General features: G+C 36.0%; 1 protein-coding gene across 1 annotated transcript in view; it reads left to right on the forward strand.

The window, feature by feature from the left end:
* The window catches only part of LOC136832035 (cell adhesion molecule 2-like), a 109,883-nt gene extending 94,707 nt beyond the window's left edge, over positions 1 to 15,176 (forward strand). The window contains exons 4-6 of the mRNA XM_067092531.1: positions 1,241 to 1,374; positions 2,922 to 3,144; positions 13,779 to 15,176. Coding sequence (XP_066948632.1) covers positions 1,241 to 1,374; positions 2,922 to 3,144; positions 13,779 to 13,882 — 461 coding nt within the window. The 3' untranslated portion in view covers positions 13,883 to 15,176. The remainder of the gene's footprint in view (positions 1 to 1,240; positions 1,375 to 2,921; positions 3,145 to 13,778) is intronic.
* The last annotated feature ends 2,579 nt before the right edge of the window (positions 15,177 to 17,755 follow it).

A 17,755-nucleotide genomic window follows, 5' to 3' on the forward strand; every position in this document is an offset into this window, starting at 1 on the left:
GTCCTGCCAAAAGACAGTGATATAAAGAGACAGTATTACGAAACATGCAAAGGATCATGACTGGACTCAAGTCTTCCCTTCAAACTGACGGCAGAGGACGATTCCTTCAAGAGACAGAATTGATTCTTTCATGAGTCATAACTAGTTTTTTCAAGTCAGAATTGATTCTTTCATGAGTCAGGACTGATTCTTTCAAGAGTCAGAATTGATCCTTTCATGAGTCAGAATTGATTCTTTCATGAGTCAGAATTGATTCTTTCAAGAGTCAGAATTGATTCTTTCAAGAGTCAGAACTGATTCTTTCAAGAGTCAGAATTGATTCTTGCATGAGTCAGAATTGATTCTTTCATGAGTCAAAACTGATTCTTTCAAGAGTCAGAATTGATCCTTTCATGCGTTAGAATTGATTCTTTCAAGAATCAGAACTGATTCTTTCAATAGTCAGGACTGATTCTTTCAAGAGTCAGAATTGATTCTTTCAAGAGACAGAACCGATTCTTTCATGAGTCGTCAGGACTGATTCTTTCAAGAGACAGAACTGATTATTTCATGAGTCAGAATTGACTCTTTCATGAGAGAGAAGTGAAGGCAATCGTGAACATGAATGTTGAAATGACTGAACGGAATGAAACTCCTCCTGTGCAATATTATGCATCCAGTTAACTTTTTCAGCTTCCATCGCTGTTCATTTTTATTCATGAACGTATATACTGTCAAGCAGTCCAGAGTTTATTTTTATTTATGAAAGTACATACTCCCTAACTGTCCAATTTCGACGGAAATGTTCCCTAACAATGATTAGGTCCCCAAAGAACACACACTAAACATTTCCACATTTATCCCCAAAGTCTTCTGAACTTCCGCACATGCCTGGTGCATGGATGCGTTCATTCGTCCCTGATTTGACGAAGTGACGTACGCCATGTTTTCCCCATTCTGAGAAAATGGGCTTCAAAAATTTTGATATTATTCAGAGCTTCTACTTAGCTTAACATCTGAGGAAATTTGGTCTGAAAATGTGACAACACCGACAGCTGAAGTTTTGATATCTGATAGAGTATCCTAAACTGAGATACTTTGGCTGAAAAACTCAAAACCTTAAAAAAAATGGGACAAAATATCTACATCCTAAAACTTCCAGGTTATACTACTGTCAAGTGCTCTAATTCATTACAACCACAACATTCAGAGAACATTCAGATGATAATAACCCATTTCTCTACATTTCTTCTCCGAACAGCATTACCTGACGGTAACCCGGAAGTGGTGGGTGGCCAGCACCAATACCGCCCAGGTGATTTTGTTAACCTCACCTGCAAAGCCCCCAAGTCCATACCTGCCACCACGTTGCAATGGTTCATTAACGACCAACAGGTAGGTGTATGTAGAGAGACATTTGGAGATAACGTTTTATTGTTTGTGCCCCTAGCTCTTTCTCTCCTTTCCTTTCTATGTTTATGAGGTTAATTTATATTTTGCCTGCTCTCTCTCTCTCTCTCTCTATCAATCTATCTATCTATTTATATATATATATATATATATATATATATATATATATATATATATATATATATATATATATATATATATATATATATATATATATGCTTGTGTCACTAAATAGCGCGTGACAACATATTCAGCCAAGGCCACAGGAAAAATAAGAGAAGGAGTACCGAGCACTTTCGTGTTATTTCAACACATTTTCGAGGTACAATGCTAATAACGCCGAGAATATCTAACGAAGTAAACATAAAAGTTGAAAAAATGGAGACACAAATATCCAAGATCCGGTTAAAACTAGTTATATTGTAACAATATAACTCGTAGAAATGTTACTGAATCTGCTTTGATTAAATATCACGGTGACTTACTGAATGTAAGCCAGGATATGCACAAACTAGACGCATTTGTTGTTAAAGAGATTTGTAAGAATGTTTCTTGTTAATCACCTGTTGAGCTGTTCTGTACTTGCTGTACTAGTTTTAAGCGGATCTGGGATGTTTGTGTCTCCATTTTTCAACTTTTATGTTTACTTCGTTAGATATTCTCGGCGTTTTTAGCATTGTACCTCGAAAATGTGTTGAAATAACACGAAAGCGCTTGGTACTCCTTCTCTTATCTTATATATATATATATATATATATATATATATATATATATATATATATATATATATATATATATACATATATACATATATATATATATATATATATATATATATATATATATATATATATATATATATATATATATATATATATATATATATATATATATATAAGTCCATTAATGTCAAGAAGAGTTTTCTCTCTTACACTTGATCCCTTCCCCCTACTCCTTATCTACCATCACGCTGCTCAACCCTTACAAATAATGTTATCTAACTTTTTCAGTCAAATCTTAGACATAATTTATGTGACTGTTATACCCTGGACTGATATGCTCCTATTTTTCTACAGTCATCTTCACCCCCTGTTCTAAAATTATTCATCCATCCACACCTTCGGAACCTTTCAAACGTTAAGATGTACCTCAGACATCCTGGTCAGCCAATCAGTCACACCATCATCGTTATGCGCAACTTGCTACATTCTTGAACCTTTAGATAGACACACATTCATATCAGTCATCCATACAGACATTCTAAAGTTTATATCTATCCCTTCCACTTTTACCTCGTTCATGCCTTTCTTCTACCTCCAGGTGTTCTAAATAGTTTCGCCACTGACACTAAACATCATTTCTGTTAGACAATATGCCTTCAATACTATCTTTTAAACTTAGGGTCTACTTTATTTCTCACCTTTCCTGACTCAGTTCATTCCCATTCATTCAACCTTCTGTCGCTGGCGAAAGTCATCGCATAGCTTCGCTCCTGAAACCCTCACAGACGCTGGCCATTCTCCCTCCTTCAGGTTCCTCAAGATTACCTGAGACAGTACCACAGCCCAGCAGACTCTGAGGGGCGCGTGTCCTCTCAGCTCGGCCTCCAGTTTACGGCCCAGGCGTCGCACTTCGACCAAGGGAGAGTGGTGATGAAGTGCGCGGCCGACCTCCATCCTCTCTACAATGAGAATGTTCAGCACGAAAGCATTGTCGTGGCACCGGACCCCTTGTCCCTCGGACATGATGCCAGTGGTAAGATAATGTCATTTTTTTCGTCTGTTTTCAAGACAGGTCGAGTAGTGAAGATGGTGTATTATTCGTGGAGTGATAGTGTTCATTATTCGTGAGGTCCAGTATCCCCAATATCAAGGAGGAGGTAGGGGGTAGGAAAATGGGTTTGCAGTCTCACTCTTTGTGTATATGCAATACATAATATATATACATATATATACACACATATATAAATGTATGTTTGTATGTATAGTATAGTATGTATGTATAAGTATATATATATATATATATATATATACTGTATATATGTGTGTGTGTGTATGTAAGTACACACACATATATATATATATATATATATATATATATATATATATATATATATATATATATATATATATATATATATTACAGTAATATTCATGAGGTTAATTTTATTCCGAGGCAACGAGATGCTGCCGCTAAAACAGTGGAAGAGATCTCGAAAATATCTGGTTGAAAGCTCACATCTTGCGTAAATCCATTGCATAAAAATGAATGTGTATCATTTCTCTGTTGTCTGTACCCTGAAGAGCAACTTACAGACAAAATTTGTCCCTTAATAATTTGTTTAGGAAACAAAATAAGAAATATTGTAAGACTCCGGGAAAACAGAAGTAGGAAGGGATTCCAAATGCCGACAGAGGAGTAGTAAAATTTTAACTATAAAATCCGATGATTACTGATATCAACTCTGAAGTGCTCCACGTATACAAGTAACACTGCAAAGAGATGCTCTTCACTTGTATTTTAGTAACAAATTTTACCGGAACATCGGATGGGAGAGGCGACTGAGAAGTAGGAAGAATCTGGCAGGAGCAAGGGAGGGGTTGTTGGGGCCGGGGGGGAGGAAGAAATGAGGGAGATTAAATCATCTGGACAAGTAGACGTGAATTGGAGATGATTTCTAAAATATGGAAACAAGTAAAAAATGCGCCGAAGTTTCTTCAGCGCAACCGAGTTTTCAGTACAGCGTATAATCAAGGTCACCGAAAATAGATCTATCTTTCGATGGTCTCGATATAATGCTGTATGAGCCGCAGCCCATGAAACTTTAACCACAGCCCGGTAGTGGCCTGTCCTGTATCGTTGCCAGAAGCACGATTATGGCTAATTTTAATTTTAAATAAAATAAAAACTACTGAGGCTAGAGGGCTGCAATTTGGTATGCTTGATGACTGGAGGGTGGATGATCAACATACCAATTTGCAGCCCTCTAGCCTCAGCAGTTTGTAAGATCTGAGAGTGGACAGAAAAACTGCGGAGGGAGTAAAGTGCGGACCGATAGACAAAGCCGTCACAATCGTTTTCTTTTACAGAAAACTAAAAGTAGCCTCGGGTTCACTTCCATTCAATGACTGAAGAGCACCGCGAATTCTGATGCCTGATCCAACATTCATGACTGAATCGATCCCCGAATTCATCTGGTCCTTTGCCTTCTAGGTATTACCTCCGTCATCTCAGGCTATAAACCACAAATGACGGAAAGACCAGCCCTAAAGTATTCCGCGATCTGCCCTTGTAATCCGCCGCCATGCAGAAGGGTCGATCGTCGCGATTACAGGCGCGTTCTATTGATACTTCGAACGGAAATGGGTGAGTTTTAGTTCTGTCAACAGAAAAGAACATTCTCAAACGAGGGTTTCGCTATTGCTTCCTTGAAATAATACCGAATGCGAGTAAAGAAACGGAGTGGGGGAACTAGTCACTAACTGAGAAAATACGATAACTTATAAATCAATTATTCATATATATGTCTATACATGTATGGAGGCAATTACATCTCCAGTCTGTATATAGTGATTTGAAATCAGTAGGACTGTAACGACAGCAACTAACTTTCTGTAAGTAACTCATGAAACAATTCATTTACATAGGCAGGGGCACTGACGTTTGTTGGTTAATCTTCCCAAAAGATTTCGAAATTTAATAAAAGAAATTATTAATAAAAGGAATAAAAGTAAACGGAGTACCAAATGTGTTACCCCAAATTATACTTAATCACGCACGTGACAGAATTCGGCAACAATAAAACGATAAATAACATATCTTTTATTAATTTTCCTTGACAATTTAATGCATCTGGGAGAATGTTCGAATCAGTTCGATAAGACCCAGTTGCTAAGATCCGAGTGGATCTTTCTCTTTTGTCCGCCCCAGGTGGGGTCGGGGTAGATTGAGGTTTGGGAGGGTAGGGGAGACATGACACATCCACCCTCCTCCTGCAAACCTGTTTGTCCGCTTTGGGTGGGGTGGGGTAGGTAGGGGATCTCGAGGGTAGGGGAGACATGACACATCCACCCTCCTCCTGCATACCTGTTTGTCCATCCCGGGCAGGGGCGTGGTAGGTAGGGGTGACATGACGCATCCACCCTGCTGCAAACTTGTTTGTCTGCTTTGGGTGGGGTAGGGTAGGTAGGGGATCGGGATGTATGGGAGACATGACACAGCCACCCTCCTTCTGCAAACCTGTTTGTCCGACCCTGAAGGGGGCGGGGTAGATAGGGGATCAGGAGGGTAGGGGTGACATGACACATCCACCCTCCTCCTCCATACCTGTTTGTCTATCCCGGGTCGGGGCAGGGTAGGCAGGGGATCGGGAGGGTAGGGGGGACATGAGTCACATGACACATCCACCCTCCTGCCCCGCGCAGTTGTTATGATAACAATATTGTTACAAAGTCTCCAGTAAACAACTATTTAGCTATGTTTCTTTATTATGTAATAATGGTAATAGATAATGGAAAATCATCAATAAAAATTTCAGACAACGTGTAACTGAAAATTAAAAAGCGTCTCATCAGTGTACCTATACTGAAGAGAAGAATGTGTGTGCGTTTGGGTAAGTGTGTGAGTGTGTGTACATGTCACCATAAATCCGTATTTTTAATGTAGGAAGTGCGATACTCATCAGTGGAATAGACAATTTGAAAGTATACAACCTAAGAATCAAGCAGATTGAAAATATCTGGAACTGATATCTTTATGTGAGTACTAACAGTCTTTCCTGCAAATGCACAATTTTACATTAATCTGTTTTTCTAATAACTGATCTCCTCTTTCTGTATTTCCCACTACCTTCTGTTACTTCTTTCGAATGAAAGAAGTCAGTGGCCCCTTTGGGCTTGTCCCATATGAATAGGGTTCATCTTCTGAATAATAATAATAATAATAATAATAATAATAATAATAATAATAATAATAATAATAATAAGCTCAGTTCAAAAGATAATGCTTAATCCCTCTATCATTAATTTTAGTTAAAAAGGAATTATCAATAAATCGCCAGAGCGTTGCATACATTCAAAATAAGAAGAAGAAGCAGTCGAAACCAGTCATATCTGCCCTCTGGCGGCCGGCGCGATTATTAAGCCCAAAGCTCACTGAGCGTGATTAGCCCAGAGAGACTACGTAGCCATTTGCGGTCCTGTCAGTGTTCCGGGCGATAAACCGATCACTCGGATAGAGCGGGACCTCCGAAAGGATTCAAATTCCGATCCTCCAATACTATACACGCGTCAGACATAAAGCCCAAGATCCCGAGAGCCTTCGGGGATCCAGAGGCGCTCCGGAGTGCTGTGGCGAGATGGGAGTGGGGGGAGGGGGAACCGAAGTCGAAGGACTATATCCATGCGCCATTTCCATTCTGCTTCTTGTCCTTGCAGGAATGAGACGAGGACATAAGTTATGATCTCTGTTGATTTTAATTGTTCTTTATCTGAGTGACACATGTTACTCATGCTAAAGGCATTACGTTCTTATCATAATTATTATTAGTAGCATTATTACTATTATTATCATTATTCAGAAGATGAACCCTGTTCATATAGAACAAGCCCAAAGGAGCCACTGACTTGAAATTCAAGCTTCCAAAGAATATGGCGCTCGTTTGAAAGAAGTAAGAAGTAACAGAAGGAAATGGGAAATACAGAAAGAAAAGATCACTTATTAAATAAAAAAGAGATAAATTTAGAAATTAATAAATGAATAGATAAAAGTGTAAGTAAAGAATAAAAATGTAAGATAGAATTCCTTTCTGTTTTGGTCTCGTCAAAGTCTGGGAAAAGGAGTTCGGGTGCGTCCACGCTACAGCTAAACATGTCTTAAACGCGTCGGCAACTAGTCGCACACACATCCCAAATAGGTTTAATATAAGTTAGCGACTTATTGATAGTCCTGCCCAGTGCTTTATACGATTATCCAGCATTTGTTAAAGATTCGTTCTCCACTTACGGTCGCTGACTTGTTTGCAATCTGCTTGTTACATGTCCGCAATAAGATGATGACGTGTGGTTACAAGTTTTTTTTACAGTTTTACTATATTGTGGACAAACCTTTACAAGTAACATTAAAACTGCATCTTATATTCTTTGAACCCATAAAATCCAGGAAATTAAATGGTATCATCTCCAGGTATCAAAATGAGTTAAAGAAATTTCCCCCGAGACACTGACAGAGATATATTTTGACTATTTTTCTAATGGAGTTGAAGACTGAGAGGTGCTCGAATATCAACCAGTTCCAATTTTTAGTTAACCTTAAGCGATTCAGTTATCTTGTAAAGTGTGACATTTTATAGCGCAAGAGCAGAGAGAGAGAGAGAGAGAGAGAGAGAGAGAGAGAGAGAGAGAGAGAGAGAGAGAGAGAGAGAGAAATGTATCTGAATTTCACCGTACTACTCTAAAATTGGAAAACTGCAGCATCTGCAAAAATTTTCGAAATTGAGATATGCCACCCACTTGGCTCGTGAAGCACTAAATACACAAATTACTCGAGTTTCAGAATGATTCTACAATGCTTTATTTAGGAGGTCCCATTTGCAGTACCTGCAGTAGTAAGGCAAGGGAAAACTGTAGTATCTACCATTTTTCTCGGTTTTGTATTTCTGCAGATACTGCAGTCTTCCAGTTTAGGGCAGCGTAGAGTAATTAATTGTCAAGTGTTTAGATCACTCCTATTCGCGTAATTATCTGATCCTTTCTAAGAAGAAAACTGATGAACATCATTATTTCCAGCTATGCCATGTAATCAGACGTGATTCTTCGTCTGTCTGGGTTAACCCTTCACACCGGAAATGGAATTTAAGCCTGGATATTCAAAAGGAATTTAACGAAAAGGACATCACAGACGAGAACACGAGAGTCAAGCGTGGAATTTAAGCCTGGATATTCGAAAGGAATTTGACTAAAAGCGCGTTACAGACGAGAGCACGAGAGTCAAGCGTCGGTTGTTCGAAATACAAGGATCAGTACCAACTGTACCGTAAGTACAGCAATACGAGTCAGAGCCGAGTATTAGAAGAGCTTAGATCTCAGGAACGACTTATTTACAGTTCTGAGTGGAACGACGGTTAACTTGGCAGAACTGAGCGCTTTTAATTTGCGTCAGTTATGTAACAATTAAGAAGGAAAGATTACAATTTCCGAGAGATGAATACGAGATGCACATAGATGTATATGGGTCTTGAATAAAAGGCAGCTTTATATTGTGTCTTAGAGCTTTGATATGAGATTAGCGGTGTCTTCACAGAAACAAGTTACGGCATACAGCTGCATGATGAATATCAATTTAATAGCTTCAGCACTAGTTTAAAGCAATACTTCAGCACTAGTTTAATGTAGTCTTGAAAAATTATTTCGTTTCTTCGTTGAGAAAAACTAACATTGAAATCATCATGACCAATGCTTCCAACAACATGCAACACGAAGAGCTTCTGGGAAATTCTGAGACTTATTATCCAGTTAAGTCTGGGTAGTCCAACCCTTCCCGTGCCCAAAAAGAGGCCCAGCTGACACTATCACGTACCATATTCCCCGGCACTGCCAAGGGCATGTCCAAGCCATCTCAATCTCTCCCCTTTGTCATTATTTCATCCGCGTAAGGAACTTCCGTGATTTCCTGTATGGTATATTGTTCACCCCAACGAAACGGAACAAAGAGAGAAGAGATGTTTGGTGTTCATGATCGTTGGATACAGAAAAGATTCACTTCATACCCAGATATCGAGCGAATACTTTTATATTACTTCTGACAGGAAAAGGATATAGGAATTTTTTATAATAAAGATACTCTGAGTTATGACATAATAAAGATGAATAAAAATTCTTCAGCGAATGAAGAATTTCATTGAGAGATGACAATCTGGTACGAAAGAAGGAAAGTCTCATATCACTGGTTGTCCTTTAAAATACAATAAGCTTTGGAAAGAAAAATCACTGATGATAGCCACACTAATCATGTTACTGGTAAAGTTTTATAAGATGCAGCAAAGCAAATCATGAAAATTATTTTAAAAAATGCGAATTAATATATGTGTGTATATGTATATATATATATATATATATATATATATATATATATATATATATATATATATATATATATATATATATATATATATATATATATATATATATATATAATATATATATATATATATATATATATATATATATATATATATATATTATATATATATATATATATATACACAATTGTTCTGTGCATTAGTAGAATTACTAAAAGGACCTCATTCAAACTGGATGGTATCTAAAAGAGTTTTTTATTCAGAAAAAGTTACAAGCTTTCTTGGACACACAGTCCACATTATCAAGTATCCGTACAACGATCAGACGCGTAGTCCAGCTATATTTATATCTGTGTGCTGGGTACTTTTAATCCTATAATCGCCTAGCTCCTCCTATGTGACCCCCACCCCCTCGTGATCTTGGTCTTTCTCTGATCCCTTCTTCCAGGTGTCCGTTTTCCGTGCGTTCTCTTGCGTTTTTCCTTCGTTTCCTTGCTACTGTGGAATATACGATTTTTCTAGATATGCTGTCTTCAAAGCTGTTTCCAGTGTTCCCTGCCATCGTGTTGTTGGCGCAAGTTATGAAGGCGTTCTCTACAACCAGTCTAGATGTTTTGTTGGTGTTCCTGTACAGAAAACTCATATTTTCTCAGTCTATTCTGTGATCATTTTCCCAAAAGTGTTTGGCAACTGCCGACGTCTGATTATAATGCCTTATGTTCTGCAGATGTTTGCTTCGCTCTTTACATGATTTGCCAGTTTCGCCATAGTACCCTTCTTCACAGTCTAGACACGCTGCCATATATACCCCCCCTCTAATCTCTTCCCCCTCTACCGACTTTTTGTTTCTAACCATTTTATTCCTAATGGTGTTTTTGTAGCTGCCTATCAATTTGAAATTATTTAGCTTTCTGTTGATGGGTGCAATAGAGTTGTTGTCCAGGACTGTAATTATTTTTTTCTTTCCTACCAAATGTTCCTTTTCTATCCTTTCCCTCTCCCCAAAATAGTTTTTCCTTGCTTTGATGTGTGCCCACTCCCACCAATACTTAGGGTAGCCTAATCTCCTAAAACTCTCCCTCAGGTAATCCAGCTCTTCGCCATTTTACGATATTTAAGGGAACTTAAATATCGTAAAATGGATAAGATACGTGGATGACATCTTGATTATTTACAAGGGAGAAAGGGAAGATCTACACAAGTTTGTAGAAAACATAAATAAACTAAATGAACACATCAAGTTCACAATACAAGAAGAGAAGGAGGGAGGAATTCCTTTCTTGGATGATCCTGGTCAAGAGGGAAGGGGAAAATTTAAAATTCAAGGTATATAGGAAGAAGACACATGCCAATTCATACATACATAGGTTCTCCAGTCATAGGAAAGAAATAAAAATAGGATTAATGACAGGGTTGGCCATCAGGGCTTATAGGATTTGCAGTCCCGAATTTTTAGGCGAAGAGCTGGATTACCTGAGGGAGAGTTTTAGGAGATTTGGCTACCCTAAGTATTGGTGGGAGTGGGCACACATCAAAGCAAGGAAAAACTATTTTGGGGAAAGGGAAAGGATAGAAAAGGAACATTTGGTAGGAAAGAAAAAAATAATTACAGTCCCGAACAACAACTCTATTGCACCCATCAACAGAAAGCTAAATAATTTCAAATTGATAGGCAGCTACAAAAACACCATTAGGAATAAAATAGTTAGAAACAAAAAGTCGGTAGAGGGGGAAGAGATTAGAGGGGGGCCAGCGTGTCTAGACTGTGAAGAAGGGTACTATGGCGAAACTGGCAAATCATGTAAAGAGCGAAGCAAACAATATCTGCAGAACATAAGGCATTATAAGCAGACGTCGGCAGTTGCCAAACGCTTTTGGGAAAATGATCACAGAATAGACTGGGAAAATATGAGTTTTCTGTACAGGAACTCCAACAAAACATCTACTGTAGACTGGTTGTAGAGAACGCCTTCATAACTTGCGCCAACAACACGATGGCAGGGAACACCAGAAACGGCTTTGAAGACAGCATATCTAGAAAAATCGTATACTCCACAGTAGCAAGGAAACGAAGGAAAAATGCAAGAGAACGCACGGAAAATGGACACCTGGAAGAAGGGATCAGAGAAAGACCAAGATCACGAGGGGGTGGGGGTTACACAGGAGAAGCTAGGCGATTATAGGATTAAAAGTACCCAGCACATAGATATAAATACAGCTGGACTACGCGTCTGATCATTGTACGGATACTTGATAATGTGGACAGTTTGTCCAAGAAAGCTTGTAACTTTTTCTGAATAAAAAACTCCATTAGATACCATCCAGTTTGAATGAGGTCCTTTTAGTAATAATATATATATATATATATATATATATATATATATATATATATATATATATATATATATATATAAATTATATATATGTATATATACACATATATAATGCATATATATATTTTTACGAGGGCGACAGAAGGGAGTTAGTGGGCATTTTTAAAAATTGCAGTGGGAGAGCAGGGGGAGGAAGATTTTCTCTGTTTCTTGGGCTTGAAAATTAATGTATCATTTATTCAGAGTATATAAGTATATATATATATATATATATATATATATATATATATATATATATATATATATATATATATATATATATATATATATATATATATATATATATATATATATATATAGAGCCTCGATGGCTCAGTCGGTTACAGCAGCAGCTTCGGACTTCAGTGAGGTCTGTGGCGGGTTCAAATCCGCAGCCGACTGATCAGAGAGGCAGACACTTTGCTATCGATGTAGACATCCCGGGATTATATATGTAATCAACGGATAGGTTTGCTTAAAAGCAAAATGGATGTTACTGACTAAATACACACACAAAACAAAAGCCACTACAACACCTTCTAAAAACATAACAAACATCTCACACGTCTCGAACTCTCGCCATACCCGCGCAATAACTTCTCGCTGCTGGGAAGAAGGGCGTTGGGTCGGGTATGATACATGAAACATACGCTACCGGGATCTAAGCGATGTCAGGCAGGGCAGCCGATCGAGACCACAGGTCTACCCCAAAGCCAAATCAAAAGCCAAATCAAAAGTCCTTCAAAGAAGGCATCGTGCTTACCTCATACAAAAATGGGAAAAAGCACGTTAAAAGAAGAAGATATATATATATATATATATATATATATATATATATATATATATATATATATATATATATTTACTTTTGTTACCAGACGAACGCGATGAAAAAGGAATAAGCAAATCTCCGTAGCAGCAACGTTCAGAATCCGAAAGGACTGTACATGGAGTATCGCATTCATGTGCATTATTACAAACATATTTCTGATAAATGTTGAATATATGGAGTGAGCTTTCTTTATTCACTCTGCACTTTTTCTGTCCTCCCTCTGACCTTAAAAACTATGAGGCTAGAGGACTGCAAATTGATATGTTGATCATCCACCATCCAATCATCAAACAAACCAAATTGCAGCCCTCTAGCCTCAGTAGTTTTAAAGGTAGCCATAATTATGCTTCTGGCAACGATATAGGAGAGGCCATCACCGGGCCGTGGTTAAAGTTTCATAGGTCGCGGTTCATACAGCATTATACCGGGACCACCGAAAGATAGATCTATTTTCGGTGGCTTTGATTATACGCTGTAGTGGCTGTACAGAAAACTCGATTACGCCGAGGAAACTTCGGCGCATTTTTACTTGTTTTTCATAGTGGAGAAAATATTTGCATAACAGCATAAACTGCAAGGAGCAATTAGGCAATGTTAAAAGAATTTGTTTTGAGAAAACTATTTCATGTATGCATGTGTATTTATTACACACTTACTTTCAAGTCATTGGTTTGACCTAATTTTATGTTTTAAGAATTTCAAGCAATTTTTTTATGTTACTCTCTTGTTTACATATATCTTTGTATGTATATATATATATATATATATATATATATATATATATATATATGTGTGTGTGTGTGTATACATACATACATATATATATATATATATATATATATATATATATATATATATATATATATATGTATATATACATATATATATCCATATATATGCAGTGTATATATCTGTATATATATATACAGTATATGTATATATATATATATATATATATATATATATATATATATATATATATATATATATATGTGTGTGTGTGTGTGTGTGTGTGTGTGTGTGTGTGTTGTGTAGGCTTTTCATAGAATTACACATGAATTCCCAAACTAGAATTGAAACTAACATTCATCTCTAATACTTCTTGCAGGTTCAGAAAGCGCCCCAAAGCAGAGCAAACTATGGTACCTCCTCATCCTACTAGTCTTATGCAGCTGTTCCTTCTCAGTCTCATCTCTAACTAGCCCCTACTAGAAAGAAAATAATAGATAGATCAATTAATAAATATATAGAAGAGACTCGAGATTAAACCTAACAAGGCTGATTGCACTTATTATGGCCATTTTCCATGCAATAACTTAGGCCGTTTTAGGTCTAGCGTGAGACGAAAGATGCAGTGTCAGCAAGAACTGGATTCCATGCATTTCAGGATTCCTCCAGCGAGTCCTCCTCCTCCTCCCTCCTTAGTTCCAGCATCTTTTAAACTTCCCCCCAACCTCCAACCCCACCCCCATTCCCTGTCGGTGCTGTCACGTAGGTATAACTGTATGTCAAAGTTGTTAGATGACTGCTGTGTACTCAATGCAGTTTGTCCATAATTTAGAAACTACTGGCATTTTATCTTGGTGACTCTGAGGATCTCTTAAGTATGTGATAATGTCTTTTCTGGAAATGACGACGGAAAATGAGGTGCATTCGGCCAGAAGGAAATGAAGGTTTATTGGCTGCTGATGAAGACAAGAAAAATGTCGGTTACTGGTGCGGGAACAAAGTCCTCTCCAGTTAAGAGTGAGGAAAAGGAAACTTTCTTGGCTGGTGAGGCTGAAACTGAAATCCCTTTTATAATCATTAAGGGGAAAAATTTTATTTTGTTATGAATGATGTAAAGTTTTTGGCGTGTGTATGTGGGGGGGAGTCGGGAGCGGGCTTACCGAAAATGGAAAGTCAGCCATGGCTACTACTGAGGAATCAGACGCCTCTTTGACTTCAGGGAACAGAAAAGATGATAAAACCAAGTGATTTTATTAATAGTTTTATTAATGAAACGAGGAACCTTTATTGCTGAATGATTAAAAAAGTGGAATTTCACTTATAAAACCTCAGAAGATTTAAATAGTGAATTAAAAACAAAAACAAATAAAATTTAACAGCACTTCAAAGACATACAGTAGTAGTGAGCTCATTCTGTGCTGACGACTGAGCAAGATGGACTTCGAGGTGACGTCACGAAGTCATGATACAAAGAGTGACAAGGCTTCATTGCAACAAGGTTCCATTAGACCCATGGTAGCCATATTTACTATGAGAGTAATTGAGTGTGTGTGTGTGTACGTGTATGTCCTTGGAAGTGCATCTGCCTAATGTATAATTAAATGTATAATGTATCTTTATGATTAGCTAAATAGCGTATTTAGATTGTTTAGCGAAGGAAAATTTATGTTTATTATGACGTGTCTAAAAAATTTGTTATTTTGAAAAGCTTATTGTGAAAAAAGTTCATTTCATAGAGAGATTTTTTTAAACTGATTCCTTGATTATATACAGTATACATACATATATATGTATATATATATATATATATATACATATATATATATATATATATATATATAAATGGATAGATAGATATAGATATATATGTACATATATATACATACATGTATATATTTAAGTATATATACGCATACATACGTGCATATATATACATATATGTATTATATGCATATATATCTATGTTCTGTATATATCATATATATATATATAATATATATACATATATATACTATATATATATACATATATATGTGTATTATATGCATATATATCTATGTTCTGTATATACCATATATATATATATATATATATATATATATATATATATATATATATATATATATATATATATATATATATATATATATATATATATATATATATATACATATATATATATATAATATATATATATATATATATATATATATATATATATATATATATATATATATATATATAAATTTTAAATAATTTCCTTTTATGAATTTGACTGATATTTGTGACAGAAAGCTGAATAATCGAAAGACACACATTCCGAAATATTCCTTCCAGAATGTTATTTCCGTGGGATATTATCAGGTCAGTCAACTAATAATCATATTCAGTAGATATTTGAGTTTCATTTATCCTTCTGAATCCTTAATTCACCGACCTGGAAAGCAGTTCCAAGAGTCACTTTGCTAATAATGAATAATATTCAGTCTGTGAAGGGATGTGTAGTCTGTGCAGTCTGCAGGCTTTGTTAAAGTTCTCTGTTTCCATGTGACTAAGGCTGAAGATATTATATATTTCCTGACTTTTTTTAGTTTTCTGTAAAAGAAAAATATTGTGCCGGCTTTGTCTGTCCGCCCGCACTTTTTTCTGTCCGCCCTCGGATCTTAAAAACTACTGAGACTAGAGGGCTGCAAATTGGTATGTTGATCATCCACCCTCCAGTCATCAAACATACCAAATTGCAGCCCTCTAGCCTTAGTTGTTTTTATTTTATTTTATTTAAGGCTAAAGCTAGCCATAATGGTGCGTCTGGAAACCATATAATACAGGCCACCATTGGGCCTTGGTTAAAGTTTCATGGGCCAAGGGTCATACAGCATTATACCGAGACCAGCAAAAGATAGATCCATTTTCGGTGGCCTTCATTATACGTCGTAGCGGCTGTACAGACAACTCGATTGCGTCGAAGAAACTTCGGCGCATTTTTTACCTGTTTTGTTTTCATTAAGGACAAGGCGGATGCATGAACGCTCGTCTTACAACGAATACCATTGGGCACGTTTTCAGCATCTGAATAATAACATTAAAAATAAACACTCTTTGAAGCATAATATCACACAGTTTGGTTATGTTAAAATGGGTTGTATAAATATGATATGTCTAAGAAAGATAAGGTTAAACTACCTTAATAACAATAATAATTTGAAAAACTTATGGTGAAAGTTGATTCTATGGAGAAATGTTCTGCTCAAGATGACTGCTAGATTATATATATATATATATATATATATATATATATATATATATATATATATATATATATATATATATATATATATATATATATATATATATATATATATTTATATATATATATATATATATATATATATATATATATATATATATATATGTATATATATATATATATATATATATATATATATATATATAATATATATATAATTGCCCATCAATCTTCATCACTCCAGTACTCCTCCAGATTCCTGAAAATTGCTTTTGAACCTTTTGTTTTTATGACGATGAAACGGTTGATTGTGACGCTTGCTCCATCAAGCCAATATCTTAAACTAAAAGGAATTACATACCAGTAAATATGGAATCTTTTTGATCCAACAAGACATACTCAAGGCAGCCTTGTTAAGGTTTATGATTTCTGACATGCTAAAATCGACTTTAGAGAAATTACAGCCTTAATAACGCATACTGTATGATTACGGCCTTGATAAAATCGCCTTTGGAGAAAAATTGCAGCCTTAACAATTTATATGAATCTTGGCTTCTTAAAATCGGCCTAGGAGAAATTCCAGGCTTAACAGCGTGTATGATTTCTGAATTGTTAAAATCGTCTTTGGAGAAATCACAGCCTAGACAATTTAAATAAAATTTGACTTGTTAAAATCGACTTAGGAGAAATTTCAGCCTTGAAAATTTATATGAAATTTGACTTGTTAAAATCGGCTTTGGAGAAATTACAGCCTTGACAATTTATATGAATTTTGACTTGTTAAAATCGGCTTTGATGAAATTACAGCCTTGACAAATTAAATGAAACTTTACTTGTTAAAATCGGCTTTGCGGAAATTTCAGCCTTGACAATTTAAATGAAATTTGACTTGTTAAATTCGGCTTTTGGAGAAATTCCAGCCTTGACAATTTATATGAAATTTGACATGTTAAGATCGACTTTGGAGAAATTTCAGCCTTGACAATTTATATGAAATATGACTAGTTAAAATCGGCTTTGGAGAAATTACAGCCTTGACAATTTAAATGAAATTTGACTTGTTAAAATCGGCTTTGGAGAAATTACAGCCTTGACAATTTATATGAAGT

Source organism: Macrobrachium rosenbergii, chromosome 49 (assembly GCF_040412425.1).
Source record: "Macrobrachium rosenbergii isolate ZJJX-2024 chromosome 49, ASM4041242v1, whole genome shotgun sequence".
Classification (NCBI taxonomy): Eukaryota; Metazoa; Arthropoda; class Malacostraca; order Decapoda; family Palaemonidae; genus Macrobrachium; species Macrobrachium rosenbergii.